Here is a 25,567-nt window from a genome sequence, read left to right on the forward strand (position 1 = left end):
CTGACATTCCTTGACCATGAATAGGACTGTTGTTTCCATCAGATCATTGGCTCCCTCTGAAGTCACTGCACCAGCAACACCAGCTGAAGGAAATGATTGGATGCTTCTGGAAAGGTGGCAGAGTAAATTCCTAATAATGCCCTTTATAAAATCTTTCAGTATTTATTTTGAAATAGACGCTTTTTGTGCTGTAGTTAACCATATCAGCTGTAAATGAGATATCACTAAATAGAGTTAATATCTCTATGTATTTTATGGTTTTTTTGGAAAGGTTATTTTACCAAAATCCAAATATAGGTGCAAAAGCAGAAGGGCTCCTGTATTTGGATTATTATATTTGAAGAATTTCTTTGATGTGTTTGACCTTAATGGTAGAATAGGTAAGAAGAGGGCATTCCCATTTTTGAAGACTTTAACATCACTAGAAGGCAATGTAAATAACAAAATGTAGAAGGAAAAAAAACAAAACATGGGTTTTTAAACTAGAGTAGAATTCTCATTTGCTTTGAAGGTTTTTTCCACTTTACAATGGCACTTTTACAACAGATGACATCAGCTGTTCCTAGGAAACAAATTACAAATCAGAAAAATAAGGAGATGGATACAAACACAAAGAATAGTCTTAAGCATGCGATAAAAGAAAATATGGAATTCTAATATTGAAAATTCAGAAAAATAGGGAGATGTTATATGTAAAGAATTGTAATCTTTTTTTAAAATTGTAAAAATGCAAAGTGAATTTAAGAACACTTAGCCCAACCAAAAGGATAAATGATAAAAATCTTTCCAAGTTTCAAGTGATTCGAATACACCAAAATCTAGGGTGCCTTGCTGAGGAATATTACAGCATGCATCTCAGAGAAGCAGAAAGACCTTCCCAAGCTCTTAGCCTGCGGTAGGAACACACATATTAGTGTGCAACCAAGGATTCAAAACCAAATTAAATTTAAATCAGAGCTCATCGGGACACTTTAACGCCTCACTGGGACCACGCTCCGGAGGCTGCTATTAACAAGTGCCCTGTGCCAGCCGAGCTGGGGCAGAGCCGGGACAGAGCCGGAGCTGGGGCAGAGCCCCAGATGGGGCAGAGCCCTGAGATGGGGCAGAGCCCGGGATGGGGCAGAGCCCGGGATGGGGCAGAGCCCGGGATGGGGAAGAGCCCGGGATGGGGCAGGGCCCCGGGATGGGGCAGGGCCCCGGGATGGGGCAGAGCCCCGGGATGGGGCAGAGCCCGGGATGGGGAAGGGCCCCGGGATGGGGCAGAGCCCCGGGATGGGGCAGAGCCGGAGCTGGGGCAGGGGCCGGAGCTGGGGCAGGGGCCGGAGCTGGGGCAGGGGCCGGAGCTGGGGCAGAGCCCCGAGATGGGGCAGAGCCCGGGATGGGGCAGAGCCCCGGGATGGGGCAGAGCCCCGGGATGGGGCAGGGCCCGGGATGCGCAGGGCCCCGGGATGGGGCAGAGCCCGGGATGGGGCAGAGCCCGGGGCCCCCCGGTGCTCCTCCACCCGCTGCCCCCGCCGCATTTCCGCAGGACACAGCGTGACAGGCACGGCCATCCATCCATCATCCTGCCGAGCACCTTCAAAAACTCCCTGCCCTTTGAAAGTGCTCACCCAGAACTGATCATCTTCACTGTGAAATGAGGGAGAGCCGAGCTCTAGTGCCCTGCTGAGCTGAATGAGGAGCCTGTGAGATCTGTTTATCCTCACCGCATTTTTTTTTAACTGAATTCTTCATTAACACTTGATTGAGGAGAAAAGCAGGACTAATAGGATGTGGAAGAAAGGCAAAAAAAACTAACTCCCACCAAAAAAGTTCAAATGTCTTTGAGAAAAACACGGTTTTAAAATCTTTCTTTAGGTATCCTTAACACTTTACATATAGAAGAAGCACAATGTTGAGTGCTATTCTTCTTACTCCTGTGTAATACAAGAACTTTCAAGCAGAATTATCTTTATATAGGAAAACCTTTTTAAAACTAAAGCCTCCCAGCTAGTCTATACCATCTGAAAACCAGGGTTATTTCCACTTCATGATATCATGGTTTAATTGGTAGCAGGACCAGTTCAAGCCAAAAGCAATGTCAGAATTTTTAAGCTGTCACACATTAGGGCATCTATGGTTAAACCCTTCTGCTGGTTTCTAGAACTGAAATAGCAACTGAGGAGGGAGGAGTACTGGCCTAGGAAAGCCTAAATGTACAGTCACCTAAAAAGGAGAACAGAAGAATCAAAGGTAGTGTACTGAGCTGCAATAGAAACTGATGTGAAACTTTCTTCACAGAGTACACACATAAGGTAAGGAAGGACCAGATCAAAACACCACCAAGATGCAGATCCACGTTGGTAGCTCTTTTCACCATGTGCCAAACACAGCAACCAAGGCTCTGCCAAAGCCCTGCCTCAGTTCCAACACTCACTATTTGTTTTATGAGGTGGTGAGAAATATTTTTTGTCTGAAGTAGCCTTTGTTTAGAATATTTCTAACAATTTTACATTTCATTTTCAGCCGATGATATGATTTACTGCTCAGTGGCAATCCTAACACACACCTGGCACAAACACTTTCATCTCACAGTTCACCAGCTGGATCAAACACTCCAAGCCAGACACATCCATAGAGAGAAAACAAACTTCAGGAGCTTTATCTTTAACCAGCACAGGTATCTTGAGTAGTTTACACATGAATCAGTGATAAAAGACTGGGGATAGCATGGCCACCTGGGGACTGACAGTCTCAGATTCAGTGTGTACCATCCATGCACAGGAGGCTTGGAGGGAACAGTCCTGCTCATAACAGACCCAGGAGGAACACATCCCTCCACAGAAAATCACAGCTCCTCAGGAACAAAGCAGGTGCAGGGATTTACTCAGCCTGCTCAACTTGAGTAAAAAAACCACACATCAAGATTTCATCTCTGCATTTTCAAAACTTCTCTGAAAAACTGGTAACACTGAATTGTTTCAATTAATTCTCTTACAATTGCCAGCATTTGTGTAGAGGTTGAAGGCTTGTTCCCAGTCCTAAGGTGAACAGGAACAATTTTGTAGTCCATTTACCAACTGGCAGAATTTTTTAAAGTTAATTTGTTTCTGTTAAATATCATTTGGGGGGTTTTGTGCTGTTGATATTAGATTGTGTTAAAATTGTCATAGCACCTAGAGGTCTTTAATAGGTATTTTTATTGTTATTACTTAAATCAGCTGGTGGAAAGGACAAAAAACCTACACTGTACAACTCAGGGGATTGGCAGTGATGCTGATAGTAACACACTAAAGCTAATTCATATACTTTATTACAGGAGTGCATCTGGAACACAAAGAGATTGACTTAAAAGACATCACAGAGTGGATGTAGTAAGTTGGAGTAGCTTCACACAAGGGATCTGCTGCACACACCTTTTTTGTGTAACTAAAACCTATCAGCATTAAGAACACATGAGTAACACTTCCATCAGAGGCATAAATTTTGCTTCTGGCAAAAATATTCCTATAAAATAAGAGTAGGAAAAACTATCTTGTGCCTACTGTTTATGCCTTATTTTCATTAACTTCAAATATCAAAACAGATACTGTCCCAAAAATCACTGGTTTGCAATTTATGTTGGCTCAACCTCATTTTCCAATGGCAGTAGTTGTAGGTAGGTCACTGCTCCCTAGTGATGTTCCTCTGGAATATCACCTTTAAACCCCAAATCCTGTCATTCATCTCCCATAAACGTTGGCAGTGAGTCCTGCAGATCCAGCCTGGTAGGCCTTTCAGCACAGGGACACATGGGGGAGCCTTGCCTTCATTTTGTGAGTCTATGAATGGGTTCTACACCTCAGAGTCAAACCAGACCTAAGTTAAGTACTGCAAGTATAGGCAAAAAAATTAAGCTGAACTATAATTTAAAACATGGATTGTAACTTGGAAAAACTTAAAACTTTACAGTAGCTGAATTTCAGTAAGAATTCAGATGACAATGATTTACTGGTGTATTTCACTGTCTTACATCCCTGATATATAACCTTAGAGATTATATTTAGCTTGTCAGAAAGCAGACAGGAGGGTCACAGCAGATACAGATTCTTCAAGACAAATACTACAGTGCACTCACATATTCCAACCTGGTTTGGTGACAACTCATTTCATTCCCAGCATGGAGGGAGAACCACAGCTGTTTATCTGTCTGGATGTGAGAAATAGAGAAACTGCAAAAATATCACCAAGAATTGAGGTTTATTAGCAGTTCTGCTGCTCTACACTTCATTGGAACATCCACATTTTATTGCACCAGCGTGAAATTATTCAGTATTTTTACTCCTGCCATCAGCCTTGCTTCCATGTAAATCTTCTATGTCTCTTTCAGGAAGGGGAAAACTTGCAACTACAAAACAGCTGCCAGTCAGAAATATTCATATTCAGATACTCCCATTTTCTTTCCCAACACTTAAGATTTTAGTACAGATTCAACATTCAGAGCCTAGTTTTGAGAGCCTGGGATAGTATAAATGCTCTAGTAAATATAGACACAGTGGTAGGCAAAAGCACCTCGAGGTTCTCTGCTTTGAAGCCATGGGGAGGGGAAGGCTCATTCCATCTGGCAGAGTTATAGCTCACAGCAGCCAGGTGGTGTCCTCATGCACCTCCAGTGGACACAGCTGGAGAAACGGGAGGCACCCGTTTTTAAAGATTAAATGCCTGTGTTTGCACTTAAAGCGCTACAAACAGAAACGTGCTTCTAATCACTTTGCAGCTGGTGAAGCACTTTATCATGCAGCTACCTCATTCTTAAATTACCAAGATTGCACAGACCAAAGTTTTAGAAAAAGTTACTAAGAAAAATAAAGTCACTTCCACATTCACAGGAACAAAAATTCCATTTTCAATATTGTATTACATTATTAAAACTCTCTAAGACTAAAGCAGCATGAGACTAACAACACAACCAATGAAAAATCCTAATCATTGTATAGTTCCATCCCTCCTTCTCAAAAGAATACAGAAAAATACAAATGTCCTGATTACATATTGACACTATCTTCAAATCTGTTTATCTCATTCAGATTTTGATAATTTGTTTTCATACGATTCTTCTGTCCTGGGTAAATTTACAGCATTAAAGATAAGTATAAAACCTGTAACAGCAAGTTTTTATATACTGTACACACAAGGCACACTCTGGGTAACTCCTCATTCAGCTGAAGCTTAGATTGAATATAAAATCAGGAGTCCCAAACCAAAAGTGTTAAAAAGTGTTTGCTGATATCAACACAGCCAAAATTTTGGCTTTTTGGCAAATGCTTCAGAGAAAGCATCTGTTTACAGGCTACTTAGCCAAGGTTACAAGAGAGTGTAATATTGCAGCCCCTAAAAGCCCTGTCATTGTTTCTTTCAGCTGCTGCAAGTTTGTGAAGCTCTGAAGGCCTTGAAAGGAGCCAGAGCAGAGCCAACAGGTCAGGGCTAGATAAAATTAAGAAAGAATCCGAGGTCAGACCATGAAAGAACTTCTTTTTTTTTTCCACCCCTCCAGAACAGCGAGTCCACCTCCAGCAGCCTTTCATTCAGTCCTGATAAGAAGAGACAGCACCCCACAATCTGGATTTCAGACATTTAAAGTCCTCTTTGCAGGGAGGAAAAGATAGGGAAGATGAAAGAAAATGGACATTTTACTATCATTCACTGTTGAAACACACTTTCATGCCTGTTTTGGATATCCCTGTTCTCAACAATTTAAAAGGGAAATATGGATAGAAATTAAACTACTGGGGGGTCTTGTTTATAAAATAATTGGTACAGCACTAAATTTCTAGAGGAAAAAAAATAGGTTTGGTGTCTTGATGTTTTAAGCAGAGTTCAGTGACTAAAAACCTAGAAACAACTTCTTAAGCTACAGCCAGTACGGCCATTCTAACAGTTAAGGAAGGAGATAAGAAAATATTTCAACTTCATTCTAGCTTGGATACAACATTTAAAATAATACTTTTTTCCTTTCAGTTAAAAGTATCAAACCCACAGTAGACTGAAAAAATAGTTGCTCTAAGGACAAAACTTCCATGTCCAAATGTCCATTTTTAATTTAATCTTTTGTGCTGCTGGATTTTTTTGTGTAACCTACAGGTCCATTGTTGGGCAGTGGTCTGGCTGGAGAGCTCATTGGCCTGGTTTGCCAGGGTGACTGTGCTGCCCCCAAGCCCATCCCTTCAAGACAATAAACTCCAGATAATTATTCAAAGAAGAGGCCAGCAGCATGGGCTGCTCTGACATGGGGTCACGGCCTCTGACACCGAATCTGGGGCTAGCCAAAGTCTGCTCCAAGCAACAGAGGTCCAGGGGAATTATTAAGGGGGAAGGGTGGGAAAGGAAGAGCACTGAGAAATACTATCCTTAAAAATGTACTTTTGAAGCAAAGTAATGTAAATACAGCAGAAACTTATTAGGAAAATAAGCAAATGCATTTCAAATGTAGCAGAGGAAAAGGACAGAGAGAAGTGCATCAAGCCAAACACAAGCACAGAGCTGGGAGGCAGGAGGGTGATACAGACTCAGGTCTGTTCTTCCCTAAAGCAGGTATTCCCTCTCAGATTTTCAGTAGTGGATTTTATTGCACTTTTCTAAAAAATGCCCTTTTACCTTATTTATACATATCATTAAACAATTAAACAGAGTTAAGCAACCATATTCTATTACAGTTCTTAAAAACTTGTTGAAGCTCTGGATATGCACTTTCTAAGCATTATTATTGGCTTCAAATAATATTTAATTTCTTTTATTTTAAATGAATTGGAATTGCAATTGGTTGCACAACTGAATTGATCAAATTTTAAATCTCAACCTTTTAATATCACATTAAGATAGTTTGATAGTTACAAATTTGATAATTTGTAATAGTAATAGGTACTATAGGTAAATATATTACATATTGGTAATTTGTAACTATCAAATAGGTAATTTGATAGTTACAAATTACCAATATTTTATATGTCATGACTTCTTTTTCAATTTAAAAGTAACTTTAAACATTTTGGTAGAACAAAGACTGCCTGTGATACTCGTGTTTTCCTTGCAAACCAAATAACTGAAGTAGAAACTAAGCAATTTGTTCTTTGTACAACATTGTAAAAGTTTATTTTGGTAGAAACTGGAACATATGACACATGTGAATCGATCCAGCTAAACAGTCTGGCTTTCCAGGGCTTTGGATGGCTCTGGCTTATTTGTCTAAATCTGAAAAGGGTCTGTATCCCTTTTGTAGCTTTGTGCTATCCCCTCCGAGGGCCCCAGGACAAACAACACCTCACACCCCCTCGCAGTAAAAACATCACCTCTCCTACTGCCCACCAGCACAACAGCAGCTTCATACACAAACTGCTGGGGGAGGGCTGGCAGGCAGGATGAGCTCCCAGCACACAGCATTGCAGCCTTTGGGGCCCACAGAAATAAGAACTATCTAAAGCCCTCTAATCTTTTTAAAGTAAGTGAAGCAAATCTCAAGGATTTTAAGTTTTTTCGGTTTCCTCAAGGGTGTAGGACATTCCCACCATGGCTCTAAGGTCTGCCACCAGTCCCTGTGTTTCTCCTGCATTTCAGAGAACTGTTCAATTGCAAAAAGCTCTCTTCCAATATTATTCTAACAATGCTCTCTAAACCAGCAGACACCCTTATGTTAACTAGCCTGGCTCACCGTTTTCAAAGTGAGCCCTCAAAAGCTAACTTGAAAGCAATACCAGAGGCCTGGACAAACACCTAATTTTGATCTTTTGTGCTCTTCTTTTCTTCTAAGAGACCTTTTCTTTTGTTGCTGCCCAGTGGAAAGCACATAGCTCATTGGTCCTGCTTTGAAAGATGAGAGCACTGCCCCTGAGTCCACCCCTCGGAGCACAATCACTTTAATGGAATTATGTAGAGAGGCCATCTCTGCAAGAAGAAAGGGAGGGAGAGGGGGAGGGAGAGTGTCCGAAGGAGCCAGCAGAGCTGTAATTACCCAGTTACTAACACACACATGTCCACTGAGAATTCATGCAGTGATCCAAACAGGATGTGCCACCCCACACAACAGGTTCCCTTACACACAGCAGTGAGCCCTGCACAAGTGACAGAACACTGCCAGTGAATCAAACATTACTACAGTGCCTCAGGAAAAAGGGAAAGGAACAACCCACACAGAAATGCTGCTACAAAACAGGAGCATGCTATAAAAGGTCTCTTCTGTAAAATGCAAGAGGCTGAAAAGATGATCTCCCCAGTAGAGACTGACATTTCTGGGTTGCAGATAGAAAGAATGTTTAGACAATTTGCCTGGCCTTCATGCTAAGAGGAATGCTTCCAGAATATACACCTAAACACAATTCAATAAGCACTTTACCAAATTTGGTTTAACATTTGTTTAGGTACCAAGATCTATCATACATATGCACTGACTGCCTGACATCCAGCATCACCTTACAAACAACACATTTGCACACAATGACAAAGGCAATCTGTTCACAGCGCCCAAACTTCCCCCTGGAGCTATGATATAAATTTCCTTTCAGAACCAACATTTTCTGCTGGTCTGTCATGGACTCCCCGTGCCATTTTGACCCTTTTGTGCAGCAAAATGAAAACACTATCTATCATTACTTGCACCACAGTGACTTTGTAGGAGGTGCACGGTTTCATTGCAAAAACATCTGTGGTCTGGTGACTCAGATCTCAGACTTTAAGGTCTGTGCTGTTGCAAGCATGACTGCAAGATGCAAACGTTTCAGGCAGGGCAACTAAAAATCAGCCTGGCTCTTTCCTCCTTCAGAGGGTAACAAGGAACTGCACTAAAACACTTGTTAGGTGTCAAACAAGTCCATCATGACAGGAAAACAAACAAGATACATGCAAGAGGAAACCACCACTGTATTTTTCTTAAGGCAAATTTTGGCTGCATGGGCTCTATCCAGCTGCATCTACAATTAGGGCCCAGCCTTCAGCAGGATGTTCTGTTTTTGCAGGTGTCACAGGCCCTGTTCTGCTCACCCAGGGCTCCCTCCCACTGCAGGACACCAGGCAGCCAAGGGGCACTGCAGGACAGACAGACACCCACCTGCACTGTGTCCATGGGCCTGGGGCATGCACAGTTGTGTGGGCACTGAACTATTCTCATACAGACTGTCTGCCCATGTAAATAGAGCAGCTTTTTAAGGAAGCTCAAAATTTGGCACTCATTGGTTGAATATAGGAAAAAGGGGGCAAACTAACCTAGACAGCTGACAAATTTCATAGTGAAATTGCTAAACTGGTCCACTTGTCATGAGCTGCCAGCTAGACTGATACATTTACTGATAATATTACAACTCTCATATTTAATTTGCTGAAGTCCAGATGCATTAAAAAAACCCTCCAACTACAAAAGGGGTGGCATTGAGCTTTCTCTATCACCCTACTTTTAATATAAATTATTCATTGAAAATCCATCATATAATGCTAAATATTTTCCAATTACACCTTAGTAAAGCAGGAAGCAGGGAAGACAGCTAACAGTACTTGTAAAGAGTTCATCTCAAATGCCTTAGCTCAGCAGGTAGTTCCACCTGAAGTGTGATGGCCTGAGGACACAGGGCTCTGTTTCCTCAGCTGTGAAATGCATTGCAGGATCTCTGCCATACATGAACAAGTCTGTTACTTTTCCCTCCCTATCTTCTTAGAGGCCTCATTCCCTTCAGTGTCTCTGACTGGTTGCATATCTTTGACATTTAGGAAGGGTATTCATTTTAACTACATTTAGATTATGCTGAACCACCTCCCTAATGGTTTGGCACAGCAGTGTTATTTTTACCCTTTACATTTGCATGCAGCACATCCCAAACTTCTAAAACATGCCCTAAAGAAAATTTCCAGTTGTAATGACAATAGAAATATCCAGGACCCTATTACATCCTTGGCTCTAATATTCACCACTGCTACATCCAATGGCACACTAGCAGAAGCTATTCATAAATGAGTTTTGTGCTATCAATTTGCACTGAAACATTTATTAAAAGAACACAGTAAGTGACAGCTTGTCACCAGGCAATGAAGCCTGATATAATACATACTTACACTCATTTTTGAGTGCTTTCAGTATGCTGAAAATACCCATCTAGAAGGCCAGGACAACCTGCTTCTCTGTAAAAATTATAATAACTTTTCATCTCCACACTGATTTTCCCCAAAACAGTATTTCAATGGCATCTTGTGTTCATCTCTTTCCAGGCCAAGACTCTGCTTTCTAAGATAATTTATCAGGGGGATTACACACTCTGTATTAGTGGCAGCAGCTGTGCAAGTTAATGATGTTGTTGCCTTTAGTTAAATAGATGTTAATGGTTTATTTGAAGACTATTTAATTAAGACCAAGTTTCTGAAACACCAACTCTTGAAAGCACCACAGACAAATCTTGCAGGTGGTGTAAAAGAGGTCAACATGTGCAAGCTGAATTTGGACCTCATACTCTCAGGTGCTCAAATCCTTTACTCAGTGAACTGTGGCCTGAGTACCCTTCTACTAGGATGCTTAATGTCCACACAAAGAAGCATCTAAACAAGAAGAGTAGCCTGAAAGATTTCTGGCTTCCTCAAACTTTTGAAAATCTTTTGCTCTTCTGGCGGACAACACAGTATCTACTACTTATTTTACACTTTGTGGTATTTCATAAAGACAAAAGTGTATCTTTCCCCACATGGAAATGGACTACAACATTACATGTTTTTAATATAGATAGTATTTACTACAGGTAAAAAAACTACTGTACTTTAAAGGATGCTCAAAATAACAATAACAACATGGAAAATAAAGTATACCTCTGCAGAAACTGCAGCAGAATTTTAATTACTGTGCCCTTTTCTTCTAGAAAGTTTCTTATATCTGTAAAGTATTTTCCATAATTATATACATGGGACTTTGTTCTGATTTAAATTTTTCCTTCAACATGTTCAACTTTTCTTTTTAATGCACAAAATTGGTTTTTGTAGGAAGCAATGCTACTGTTGTCCAGATGTTTGACCACAGAAAAGTTACAATGTAAATCTTCGGCCTTACCTACTGTATTATTTAATAGCTTTGTGAAGAACAAGCATTTAATACCTGTCAAACATTGTATTAACAAACTGAAAGGTACAGAGCAAATGAGTAGGATACAATTAATAATGAAAGTTACTTTTGTTAACTTTTCTAATGCATTCAAGATTTAAATTCAACCTATATCAATATCTTGATTGAAAAAAAGGAGAAGAAAATTATCTTGATGTAATCCCTGTGCATATGAAGTTTATACAACACTTAGGAAGTGGAAAGCAGTCTGACTGATTGATTGCTTAAGTAAAATAAACACACAGCTACTTAACTCTTAGCTAGCTATCTCCCTCTGTACAACTGAAAGGCTTTCCCATCATCAGCTCAGCTTTACAAATGCTCTGTTGAGCCTGCAGCTTGATGAGCATTTTAAAGCAGCATTAGCTGTGCTGCTGCTGAAAGAAGCCAGCCTGCTCCCCTCACCCTTCAGCACTCCCTGCTGCCTTCCTCTGCCACTTCCCACCCATCCTGTGCCCCAACACAAATGTCACAAGTGTGCAAGCACAGAGAGCAGCGGCACAAATTCACACAGTACACAAGAAATGTGGGGTGTTTTCTTCCAAAAGTGCCGCCTTTTGCTACTTTATGGTGCTCTGAGCTGCACTTGGATGAATTCTGGGAGCTGAACAACATCCCAAGGTAGCAGAGGGAGCCCTGGCAGCTGCTCAGGACTCAGGACTCAGCACAGCTACCAAGAGTCTGCTTTGTTTTATCCAGCCTGGTGAAACTGTGACACTCAAACCTACCAAAAACCTCCACCGATCCCAGAGCTATGAGTTTATTAACAAAAGACACTTCCCTCAAGGGGGAGCTGTTATCTAATAGACTGAATGCAAAGCTGGAAAGCTGGAGACTCACAGCTCAGTACAGACTGCAGGGGTATCATTGTCACACTCAGCTTAAACCAGCAGTACCTGAGCAGTCCATGAAAAGGACTCTTCTCTTCCTTGTGTTCCACGTGTACCATGGGACACTCACTCACCTGTGAAACTCGTGGGAATGCTGACAAACTGCTGAAGAGCACAGCAGGTGTTCTCAGCACAGACAGATGAACATGTGTTATCAGCAAAGTGGAAATAAGAATAACTGCCTAAGGGGGATGCTGCAGGCAGAGCTGCCCTGCACAGGGACACAGGAGACAGCACAGGCTCTCAGGTCCCACTGGCAGGCTCCAGCAAGGGGGAAGATGACCCTTGGGAGGCAGATCTTCCAGCAGGAGGCTCAAGGAAAGAGGGAGGTGTAGGCACTGCTGGGTCAGCTGGAGAGCCCTGCTCTCGTGCCTGCACCCTGAATCACACTGAGCAGCTCACTTTGCTGTCCTGCAACTGGACTGTGCTTGGTGCTTTCCTTCAGATATTTGATTGGCCTGGAAGCAAGATCGGGCTGTCAGTTGTGAAGGAGAAGGATGCCTATCTGACAGTGATATCAAACACAGCCCTGCCTACTCTGCCTGGATAGCACACAGACTTTATACATCCCAGCTACCTCTGAGAAAAGTCTTCCAGCACAAACAACTGGTAGGGAGTGCTACAGATGGAGATTTCTAAAGCAAGTGATTGTCACCAAGGCAACAAGGGCTGATGGGAAACTATGAGAGATTAAATAAAGACAGGTGAGAAGCTGTAAGAAGGCAGCCAAGACATGAAGAGAGGAAAAAAGGCCAAATTAGGCCATTAGAAATTATCATGGAAATAACAATGAATACAATGTACTAACACAGTGAGAGGTATGCTTGTGATGGAGAAGGCTGGGCTAGACTAAGATAAAGAGGATCAAAGATATTCTATTTTTCTCCCAACAGTGTCTATATGCAGATATAGACACACACACACTGAGCTGGGCAGCAGGCTGTGAGCACAGCCCTCCCTGCACCTTGAATATACAAGGGAGAAAGTTGGTAAATGGACTAAAGGCACAGCAGTGCAACATCTACCCATCTGTCTCTCTCTTCTCTCACATACACCATCCTACCCATCATCCCAAACCATCTCCATTAAAAAAATCCACATTTTCAAGGTGTATTTGCACACAGGATTCTGTATACTCCTCCTTTGTCTGAGTATACAAAAGTGTCACTTGTAAAAAAACCCTCAGCATGTTCAACTGGATACCACCAGAAGCAGAAAATTCAAGTCTTCCACAGATCTACCAAAGAGGATCAGAATGATTTCCCTGTCCTGGTTTCTACAAGTACATGCAGCAACAAGTGGTTTTGTTCTGAATGAAAATCAGCTTGAACAGGGGTACAATATTCGGCTATGATAAAGGTAAAAAAACCACTGTGAAAGTGAGTATAAATGTTGAAATAACACTTTTTATGCAAATCTAAAAATTCTAACCTTTTTTCCTAGATTGGAAACAAAAAACAAAACACCCCCCCAAAAAAAACCCACAAAAAAACCCCTACAAAAAAACCCAAAACAAAAAAAAAAAAAAAACCAAACAAGCAAACAAACAAAAAAAAACCCCAAAAAACCCCCCCCACCAACCAACCAAAGACAACCCCACCAAAAAAACCAAAAACAAAGAAATAAAAAAAAAAAAACCTTAAAATCCCAGATTTGGAAGAGATATTTTACAGCAAGAGGGGCTTCTTCCAACACAAGATTGTTTTTTTCCCTGCTTCCTGCATCCCCCCCTTCATTTGCCACAGAAGTGTGACTGCAGGAAGCCTGAAAAAAGCAAACATGCACTTTTTCACAATTGCATCTTTTCCCAAAATTGAAAAAATGCTTCTGTTAGCAATAATGCCTTCATGGCAAATATATAACCAAGGTGTTACTGAAGACAGGGAAGCTACCAGAAGACATTCTAGCTCAGCTTTAGAAATGTGTTTACTTATCACTAACACAGAAATCACAAAGATCCCCCATTCTTACCTTTCCCATCTAACTACAACTAGTAACATGACCCCAAAAAAAAGTTAATGAAAAAAAGTTTCAGGATGAATTAAATTAACATTTGGATCACATCTGGATTGTTGTTTAACAACGGAAGAAAATAATAAATAAAAAAGGAAAAAAAATTAAGAAATGTAACTAGCCCTGTACAGCAAATGTTTTCTTCTGTCCACTCTGAAGTCTCTTTCATGTGCTAATGGTGGCATTTTTTTAAACTCTTCCCCTTTGACTTACTCAGACCTTTAAGGACCTCACACATCTAATGGTTCCTCACATTCACCAAGAACAATCAAGAGAGGCCTGGGGGTTGACATGCAGTATGATTAATGGACAATGTTGATTTAATTTCCTATAACAGGAGTTTTCTCTAAGCTTTCTCCAAGGAGCAGTTTCTTTGCAATCCAGGACTTAAGTATTTTACTAATGAAGTCCAATAAATAGCAAATTAAATAATGCTGTCTCCCAGAGACAAATCCTCTCATTCCAGGAAAAAAAAGGAGGGGTAAAAAACCACCCACCATATTTAAAGGTCTGTTTAAATCGAAAAAGGATTGTACAGCAGGAATGTACACAGCAGTTCAGATTTCTGGGGTTCTTTTGTTTGGTTTATTTTGTTGTTTTATTTAAGAAATTTTATCACTTATCTGGCCATTCCTGCCATCATTATCTGCTTGCTCATTTTTAGCTTTAAATGGGGCTTATACATTTAACTTAATTTCCAGTTTCAAGAAATTAAGTCTTTATTCAGTGGCCACTTTTACTTTACAGCTATCAAAACATACTTATTATATACTCATTGTAATACTTTAAAACATTTTGGTGGTTCTTAATTTAAAGTTATTTACTACCTTCTTATTGTAAGGAGCGATCAATATGTCCTTTCATGAAGCAAATTTTAACCTTCAGCTCCAGCAAATGAACAATGCAACACTATTTGCATGCATCCTCACTGTTACTCAATCAACATGACACAATCTCCCAGCTGAATTCCCACACAGGTTTAGCTCTAAACGGTGGAATTCCTACCCCAGGACCACAGAGCAGCAGAGAGCATTTCCTGCAAGATTCTAATCGCTTTCCCACCATGGAAAAGTTTACCTTTAAATACCCCGAGGACAACACATTTTGCTTCACTACAGGCTGGCAAGTTTTTTTGTCAGAGTGCAAAAAATCCTCTCCTCCTACTTTAAAGCACCCTTGATTCCAGTTCTTTGAGTTGTGACACAATTAATCTGATCCCCTGAGAAAAACGTGTCCAACTCAGTTATGGGGATGGTTGATAAAGAGGCAAAAGTCTCAAAAATAGGCAAAAGCCCTCCATGCTGCTGGAGTGGGCCCATGGAACACAGCTGCTCCTGTTGCCTTAGCAAAGCCCTTATCTTTACATTATTACCTTGAACATTGCTACAAGGCATTGTCCCAAACAGTGACACTTCCCCATCCTGACAGCTCACAGGATCTCTCTAGAGCAGGGCTTAACTTGTCTTAGCACTCTTGATTTTGATTTTTTAAGTACAGCACACTCAATGTTTATTCTGCACTGAGGATCTACTCCCTTGCCATGTCCTTCCCCTTCAAAGAGCCACTAGCTTGGGAAGTTGAAAGTCAAGGCATGTTTAAATGAGGATATCATCACTATTTTCCCAGATAACTGAGTTCAAACTGGACCAGAGCATGTTCCAGAAGGTTACATAAGAATATGTTAGACATAAAACTCCTTCCAAAACACAAACTACCTGTTCATGAAAGATCTTAACTAAGAGAGAAAGAATGAACCTTTCTGACCCAAGATTAAGTGCTTATCATGCTGACAAATTAATACATTTCCACAAGTTTTAGAGCCATTCCATGACTCTGTAGTTAAGTAAAAGAAAGCCCAGGGATTCCTCTTCATAAGGGTCTGTCATACATAACATTTTAATCAACACCAAAACAAGCTATGCAGCTAATGCAGATGTTACAAATGTCAGTAGTCCAGTGCCTACTGCAGTTGATTACTGACTAAATTGGTAACCTAGAGAGGCTTAATGATGTAATTTAAAATTGGCAAAGACATTAAAAATTAATTAAAGCTTTCCACTAGAAATGAACTGTATGAGAATAATGTTTACTTTCAAAAAACTAAAAAACATGGCCAGAAGTAACTGTCATGTGGTTTAGAAAAACATATAAATCCAATTTCTTTAATAGAGGTAAATTTAAATTCTGACAGAAAACATAGAGGACACAGCAATCTTTTTAAGAACAAAAATTAAAGTGAAAAGATGCAATAATGATACAAATCTGCAACATTGCACAACGCAAAACAAATAATGGCAGAACTGCACAGGAAGGAAGGCATTACAGTTTTTTACAGATGTGGCACTTGAACTGCACAGAAGGTATGCAGCATTAGCAGCTGACAGTTAACTGGCTACTCCCCAGCAAATCTGCTCAGAACAAGCTGATATTTATCTGGGATTCCCACTCAGTGCTTAAATAAAGCTTTGCCCAAGACACAGTTGATGCAATGGAAGCCAGGCTGACAAGCTCCAACAAAGGGCCACAGACTCCAACATCAGCTTCAGTTTTGTATTCAGTAAGAATTCAATTTACAACCCTGATGAATCCATTTTTCACCTGAGCAGAGCAGTGTAGTGTTTTCCCTCCATAAGGAAGGCATGAAGCCAGTGGGTGAGTGTGGAACCAGTGTCTGCCCACCCTGTGTCAGTGTGTTTGCACTGTGCAGCCTCCTGCTACTCCCCCAGTACAACCCAGCTGCACAGAGAACAACAATACACGAGCACAAATGCCACACAGGACAGAGATCTGATGCCTTCCCTGCCTCTGCCACTCAGCCTGGTCTTCCACAAGCATGGATGGTGAATCTGAGCCTAAAGGGAGCTCTCTGCTACAAACAGCCCTGGAGAAATTACTAGCACTGCCATACACTGGAAACAAAACACGATGCAGCAGTTTGTAAATCACAACAAAACACAAAACCCAGTTTGATCTCTGTGTGCATTTACAGCCTGTAAAATGCAGTATGGTTCTTATATAAAAGAGGTAAAAGCTTATCAAAGAAGCATTTGCTTTGATATCTTACAGGTAAAAAAGTCACAGGGTAATAAAGCTCCCTCCATTCTCTCTTCTAATCTACAATTTAACTTTCAAAACCTGAAAGGAAAAAAGAACAGGAAAAAATGATATGCAGATATGCCACGTCTGCATTTGGAAGACGACTCATTTAGAGTGGTGACAGGTCTGCCTTTCATGACTGGAGCAAGGAATGTGTGTCTCTTGTTTATTGAGGTGCCACAGAAGCACTCTCATAGCAGGACCAGGCAAGAGCTTGGGCTTGTTAACTGCAAATATACATTATCTGCCATGGCTGGGGAAGAGAAAGGGGTCACAGTTAGCTGATTTTAAACATACCCAGTTTACTTCCAGGGCTTTTGGTTTTATTCCTGTGCAATTTGACCAATTTCTCCTCCCCTCTCAGCAAATCCCTTATGTTTTAGCTGATAAGTAGTAGTAGCAAGGCTGTTACACACAATCAGGAGAATTGACAGATAAGAGGTTTAGTTTAAGGATGTAATCAGCAGGAGTAAACACTAGACTGACCCAGCTGTAAACAGTGGAAATAAATGATAATATTTGTCCTGGTCACCTACTGAGCTATTACACACTTTCCACTATGTAACAATGTAAATATAATGACCACAGTATATACAGCAGGCAGTGCAATCATCTGGCTTTCCAAGCAAGAAAACTGAGCTTTTAGTTGATCTTTTTTAAGAACTAAAGCAATTTCTGATTATTTTTGAACAGAGCTGTCTTGTTGCTCAAGTCAGCATATCACTAACTGTGGATGTCTGATCTGATGTAAAATACCTCAAGCAGAAAAAAGTACATCTGTAATACTAAACTGTATTTTCTTTAATGCCATTTGAGAACAGCTAACAATGAAAAAAAAAAGAGTATTTCTCAAGAAAAACCTGTGTTTCTTTCCCATCACTTCATGAAACTGTAGGAATGCCTGGATCCTTGAATTTGTATGGGAATTCTAAACTAAATTTCCACAGTAACTTATAAACAAAAAGCAATATCAGTTCCCATATACACAATTTCCAGTATTCCAGGACTGTCAGATACAAGCATGTGAGACTACATTTTGACACCAACAAAACATGGGATAAAACTGAAATTACAGCCCTAGCTTTCAGAAATGACTGCATTAATACATGAAATGCACTTAGTGTTCCTTCTCAATACTGAAGCATTTGCAAATCTTAAGAAAGATAGCATCAACGCTGTCAGAGATGCCATTAAGTTTTTAAAACTTACATTTTCCAGCACATTCATTTGCAATATGGTGCAAATGAAACTGCTGTGTGCTATCTCACCACCCTATCAGCTGCTTTCTGAAACTTTAAAGCACTTTAACAGGATCATTACAAGAGAAGCTTGTGTGATGTGCAGCAGGCAGCTTAATTGGAGGAATTCTTTGCAGTGACTCTTCTTACACACCCTTATTCAATTTCTATAGACTGTTGAATGACCTTGTCATCTTTGCTGCCCTGGACTAAAGCTTAGCTACAGTCATGGCTGTAACACAATATAAATAGATCCCAGGGAAATTAAACAACTGAAGGCCAAGTCTCTGGGGGAATCCTAAGTGTAGTAGGTAGCTGGCTAATTCTTCAGCAGGAGCTCTCTTTCCAAAGGGGAGTGCCATGCAGGGTCACAAAATGTGCCTTTGTGTCATTCAGACTTTGACAAATTCTTCACTTGGAAATATTGTCCAAGTCAAGGAACACTGGGAAATGCACTTTGCTTTATTTCTCCTCTCTGGAACTGGGAAGAGGCAGAACATAGAAGAGCTTTCAGACAGGGAAGCTTTTCTGATAAAGACCAAACTTTTTGGAGTACATCACACACATGAGTCTGACAGAATCTAATTTTTTTCCAAAAGTACTAGATTGGGGCAGGAAAAAATGCCAATGGGTAATGTAAAACCAGAAGGTTCCCCAACAAACTCTTCCACCAGCAAAACTCACTTCAACTTCTGAACACACATCCTGAACCATTACCTGGTACCAGCAGACTTAGCAAGCCTCACAATGAAAGACTTTCTGTGAGGGAAAAATTTCTAGACCAGGAGGAAGCAATGGAGGAATTAAAAATAGAGGCAAAAATGCATGGTATGCAGCCAAGGGTCTGCTCCTGTGGCACGTTCAAGTAATAATGGAATTTTACACTGGACTAGGAAATGGCCTGCTATTGAAAAATAAATGCAAAGACCTTTAAAACAAACAAATGTCTATGTGAAACTGTGGATATTTATATTGAGAATAAATGATCAGATCATTTAATTCTATTTACGTGGTGACTATCATGTAAATAATCCAGTTTAAAAACACACAGAAGTAACTGGGCAGACCTACACTGGAGAAGGAGAGGTCACGTCTCAGAACACAAGGTAGGAACCAACAAAAGACTAAAAATATGCAGCATAATACACATATTGCTGCATTCCATGTTTAATCATTGTCATCTATTTCACACTAACATGGCTGATTCTGCTTTATCTATCATAATTAAACTTCCATCAAGAGTCCTCCTGTAGACATTTGCAGTCATTTACAGTAGTTATATCAAAGCTACCCACAACCAAGCAATCAACAGTGCTTGTAATAACAATGCTAATGTTCTCTGGTTAGAGACAACCATGAACTCTCATTTTCTGATGCACTCTAATTGCCACAGGGTAAGTGAAATGTCTTTAATACACATATCTTGCACAACTGGCATTTGTACCAACATCTGCAGAAAGTTCCATGGACAGATGGATTGACATGCTCTAAATGTCACTAGAAGTCCATCAGCAGTTTATTAACTATGCAAAAGAACAGGGAATGTGGAGCAGCTGTAGGTCATGACAAAGACATGGAGAGAGAGTGTTTGGAAGCCATGTAACTTCAGTGGCAACAGATAATGCATGAGAAACTGATCCTTCTTTGCCACTGGGAAGCACCTAGGACTGGGAGCATATTCTTTCAAATTAGGAATAACCCTTCCTTTTGACCATATTATCCAACATATATTACACCAAAAGTCTTAACACACACCTTTCCCCTTCAAGTTTCACACTTGCAGTATTCTAATTCCTGTAGCTCATAATGAAGACATTTATTTTAAAGACTCTGTCAATAAATCAGTAGTTTAGTGTCCTCAGGAGAGGCAAATAGATGACAGAACATCAGTCCTCAAAGCCTCTCTCCAGTTAATGAAAAATCAGTTTACCATAGTCACAAACCCCAGTGTGGTGGCTTGCCTTGTTACACCTCAAATTGTACCAGGTAGGACTACTTCCTAATAACTAATAGTTTAAATTGTTAAATGCATAAATAAATAAATGTACTGGTCCAAAACACTTCGATTATTCACAAGAAATAAAAAGATTAACAAATCACCTTCTTAATGCGTGGATGTGGCTACAGTCTTGGTGGATTTATGTACTGCATACAATTCTACCTGCTATAATCACCAGGTGTGCAGCTGCCAGGGGCAGAAGATTGGCTGTATTGTATACTGCTTTCTAAGAAATAATTTGGCATGCACAAGTATTTCAAGCAGACAGTTTGGCAAAGGGCAATCAGACAGGCACTATCACTACGAGAAGTCTCTGTGAGCTTTCCAAGCTACAGTGTAAGTAATCATCTTAGCAGTGGAAAAACCTGACCTAATCAATTTTCCTGAGCAGTCTTTTGTAGCTGTAGTGATGAATGCTTTTTACTGTAAACACTATAAAGGAAAAAAAGAAAAAAAGAAAGAAACCAGGCAAAGAAACTTAGGAAAATTCATATACACTTGAAGTAACTCAATACATCTCATTAAAAAAAAAAAAAATCCAACAACTACTCTTCAGTGAAACCGGCCTGCAGCAGCACAAATTATGTGGATGTGAAAAATATAAATTACAGCAATCAGAGTATATGGAATGTATCATGTTTTGGTCACCATATTTAGATACTGAGAATTATGATAAAGAATAAACACTCAACACATCACTGTTGCATCATAACTGAATGGTTAACTTAAGCACATGAATTCTTCCTTCTTGCAATTCAGTCAACTGTGACCATGTGAAAGTTGTAATTTCCAAACTCACTTTGCTTTCATTTTCCCATCTGTCTACATGCTTAATAAAAAGAAAATCCAACAAAACCACACAGATATTATACATTTGAATATAATTCTGTAAAGTAGTATTTTCATCTGAAGCCTATTTGTGTACTGAGAAAATGCATATCATGTAGATCCCATTATTAATAAGTTTGCACATGTTTGAAATTACAGCTTTTTATTGCACAATAAGAAGAAGATTTATGCACTTCTGTCCCAGGACACACAGACACCACACCCTTTCTGTGCTCTCAGAGGTGCTCTTTTGTCTCACAGCTCTGTTAAACAGTCGGCCACTGCCAGATGCTCTGGCTAGAAATGGTCACAGATGGTCAGTTGTCCAGTTAACAGACCAGAATACTCCTCTCAAATCTCCCCTAAAATTGTATCTCAACTGTATGCAGCAGATGAGAATATTTGAGCATGGTCAGGAAGGCATTTGACCTAGTTAAGACTGCAGGTCAACTTTGATAACTTAGTCAAGATTAGTTCTCCACAAAACCACCAAGTAAACTACCTCAACACATTTCAAACAGCAAGTGACCAGTCCTATATTACTTTTGCTGATTATGTGATAGATTGCTTCTTTTGATGAAAGAAACTCTCAGTTCTGCATGTAAACAAAGTACCTTCTACCCTGGGATGATCCCAACACATCTGTGCTGATACACATTGCAAGAGCTACAGGAGGAAAGGGAGTCAGGTGATCAGTGGAAGGACTCCAGTGGTACTCAGTAAGCTCTGTGCTCAGTCCTGCAAATATTTACCAGTACTCCTTAAAAATATTAACAGGATTATAGCATGCACAAGAGCTACTTGCTTCTATGTTGACCAAGCAGTGCTTGTCATGCAGTACACCTGTGACAAAGGCTATGAGTAAGACAGAAATAGGCTAAAAATAGCAGAGAAAAACAAACACCAAAAATATTAAAAACCTGCATATTAAAGTGAATATTAAAAAGACATGTCATTTACTAGCAGTATTAACTAACTAAGTTCTGTATCTTGTGATAAGTAGTTGGGTGTCCTTCCAGCTTATTCAAGATTTACAAGATCTGGTTAACTAAGTGCTGTGCAACACATATTTTGTGAGAGGATTATTCCCTCAGCAGCCTAACTCCAGATTGCAAAGCTTATTCCTGGGAAAACAGGTGGCCAAACCTAACTCTGCTGCCTTACAGGTGTAGTGATTTAAGCTCTCTAAGGTGTCACTATCTTCCAAAAGAGTTGGGAAGTATTTTGTACACTCACCCAAACCACTGACAGTATATTCCAGGTCACTGGCATCCAGCAGAATGGGTCCATTCTCCTGCTGCCCCTCTTCCTTGTAGTAGAGCTTGTAGCCCTGGACAGCAGCGGGGTCCTCAGCGTCCTGCTGCCACTGCACAGCAATGGTCGTGCAGTTCATGGGCTCCAAACGCAGCTCGGGAGACTTCGGGGCTGGGGTTGGAGAGATACAGACAGAAAATAGTCTTGTATCCTAGAAAAAGCTGCTTTTCATGCAAAAATCTGGATGTCCATCAGTCCAAACTTCACTCCAGACTTTGATTCTATCTCGTCTGTGCAGTCATGTAATTATTTCGTCCTTATGATATCGACTCCCTATAACCTAAATCTAACAACTTAATTTAGAATACAACAGAATAGAAACAGCTTTTAATTCTGCATCTTAATAAATAAATAATTTATGAGGTAGTTCTTTTTAAGCAAAAATGAAAACATTCCAAAGATAATTACAAAGTTATTTCCTGTTTTAAAGTGAGCCAAAGCAAATATGATTAACAATACCATCACACTTCATCAAGTGTTAATAATTCACTATAGTAGTCAAAACTCAATTAAATCCAAAGCAGAAGGATGTGGACTACAGCTAAGGAATAAAGTTAAAAATTCAAATCTGCAGTTTCCAAGCTATTTGTGCAAAGTTGAATGTTCTTCTGCATGACATTACTAAATGATAATAAAATCCAAAGCTCAATTATAACAAATTAGACTTCACGGATCAAGTCAATTTGCATATTCAAAAGATGCATGCAATACAGACACACATGAAACAACTCATATCTTTTATTAGAACATGACACTGCTAATGCGCAGCGCTCCAGTTTGCAGAAATGCGTTTTACACTGAACAAAATGGCATAGGAAACTCTAGTTCATGTTTGTGAGCTGCTCAGATACTTTAGCTTTTAGCCTCGTTTCCTTCTGTTCTACACAATTTGAATTAAGACAATTTAGAAATCCAACAACCCCAAAGCCCTTGCTGTTGAGTGCCCAGCCTGCTAAGCCTTACCTCTGACGCTGGTGGCTTTGGGAGTGCGGTGTGAGGTCCACAAGGACGCCTCTCCCCAGCCCACCCTGGTGGCCGCAGTGATGCGCACCAGGTAGAGGCTGTCGGGCCTCAGCCCCTCCAGCAGGTGCTCATCAGCAGTGCCCGGCAGCTCCAGCACCTGCACCTTGCTCTCGGTGCTCAGCCGGAAGGACACACGGTACAGCACCACCTGGCCCCTCCTGTACTTGGCAGGGATTGGCAGCCAAGAGATGAGAATATCTGTAGGGCTCCTGCTCGTCAAACTGATTTCAGGAGCTCTCAACGGAACTAAAAAGGCAAAGACAAAGCTTTTGAGCTCAGGGAAAAGCCAGAAAATTCTTGTCTGATACCCCAACCCACAATGAGATACCAGGAATGTAAGACTAAATAATCCAACAAGTTCTATAGATTCTTGTTTAAGGATAATTTGACACTTCTCACACTTCTCACCTGCTGCATGCAGAACAGCTTAAGCAAACTTTTTTCTGTAAGGCCATCAAACTTTTTTCTATAAGGCTATTTCTTCTCTTATTGCTGCCAGCAGTAATCAAAGGCAATCAGCACCTGACTGGTGTGACACACTGCCTGCCAAGGTTAGATGCAGCAGCTCCAAACCAGGCCTGGACAACAACCTGCAGTCAAACACTTGGTGCATGTTCTCTTCCACTTACCATGTAATGAGGGTTCTGATAAAGAGACCTGCAGACAACTAGAAATGGCAGTGTTCCATGCTGCCAAAGCTTAACCCTGTCAGAATTTATTAATCAGATCTAATGATCTACACTAAACAGTGTGTTTTTGCCATGATGTTCAGATTAATTAAATCATTGTATAGAAATAGTCAGCGGGGTCTTTTACAATATTCTGATTCTACTAAAAAAGGCACATAGACACAAAAAAACCCAAAACAAAACAACAGGTAATTTTTTTTTAAAATCCTTAAAAAATTTGACAGTAGCCTAAATCCTAGGCTACTGTCAAATTCTCATCATGAAAGAAGTTCTCAAAGATCTAGAATAGTTATTGACATGATTTAATGAAATGTCTTTCAGCACAGAAAGAGACTGTGTTAATACACAGTGCTGCTCTGCCAGAATGTTATTTTATTTTCATTCCTTTTGTGAGCTGCTGTCTTGCACTGTGGTATCCAGAAGTCTCACTGGTACCAATGGAAATTCAAAACCCTCAAGAACTGCTACCACTGGACTGCACAGTTTGACTCAGTGCAGATAAGAACATTCACCAAAATAACTTCTTACCATCTTCAAGGGTGTGCTGAGTGACATGATCTGACATCTGACTGGCTCCCAAAGGCATGTAAGCCACAATATAGAAGGTGTAGTTGCTGGCTGGCTCCAAGTCATCAATGATGTAATGGGTTGTATCATTCCCAATCACCACCTGGTACTCTTCATTATTTAAACCTGGTATAAAACAAGGGTTAGACAAACAAAAACTGCTGAAAATCCTCGAACATCACAGTATCTTGGCTTTAAGATCTCATTAAGTTAATTTCATGTTCTTCCCCAGCCTGCCTCTATTTTTAAAACCCTGTTCAGCAAAAGCTCTTTTATGCACAGGAGTAACTGTGTCTTGCTGCAGTATAGGTTGTGGTGTTTCAGGATTTTCCTCAATAAGGGATGCTGAATGCAACTCTAAACCCTATTTAGCATTAGTCACAACAAACTGTGCTCACTGTACAGTAACACAACAGACAAGCTCTAATAGCCTTATCATTCATACCCAGCTTCTAAATCTATTTGTTTAGAGTCAGGGGTTTTTTTTTCCAAACCTATTTACAGAGCCTTTCTATAGCAGACTGTGAGGAATGTGAGGGCTCCACTCCATCAAAACAAAACAAACACCCTCCTGCCCCCCAAAAGAAACAAACCAAAAGAATTTATTCAGCAAAAGGATCTCATTTTAGCCCTGCAACTGCTATTACATTTGATTGACACGTTTTTTATTTTAATTTGGAGAAAGGCCAATAAGAACAGACCAGAATAATCTTCAAAAATGTTTGGCTCCTCAGCAAGTTGTTAAAAAAGAAAAACAGAAAAAAATTGTCAGCAATTCACACTAAAATATGCATAGCAATGCATGCAGCAGTCCTTGTCTTTGTTGGGCT

The 25,567-nt window shown here is 40.3% G+C and overlaps 1 protein-coding gene across 1 annotated transcript in view; it reads right to left on the reverse strand.

Moving 5' to 3' along the window:
* PRTG (protogenin) overlaps window positions 1-25,567 on the reverse strand; it is a 73,927-nt gene that overhangs the window by 12,670 nt on the left and 35,690 nt on the right. Inside the window, 3 exon segments of the mRNA XM_071442065.1 lie at window positions 22,381-22,569; window positions 23,422-23,727; window positions 24,699-24,863. Of these exon segments, the coding sequence (XP_071298166.1) occupies window positions 22,381-22,569; window positions 23,422-23,727; window positions 24,699-24,863 (660 nt within the window).

Source organism: Agelaius tricolor, unplaced genomic scaffold (assembly GCF_023055355.1).
Source record: "Agelaius tricolor isolate 1412-34295 unplaced genomic scaffold, bAgeTri1.0.p SCAF_16, whole genome shotgun sequence".
Taxonomy (NCBI): Eukaryota; Metazoa; Chordata; class Aves; order Passeriformes; family Icteridae; genus Agelaius; species Agelaius tricolor.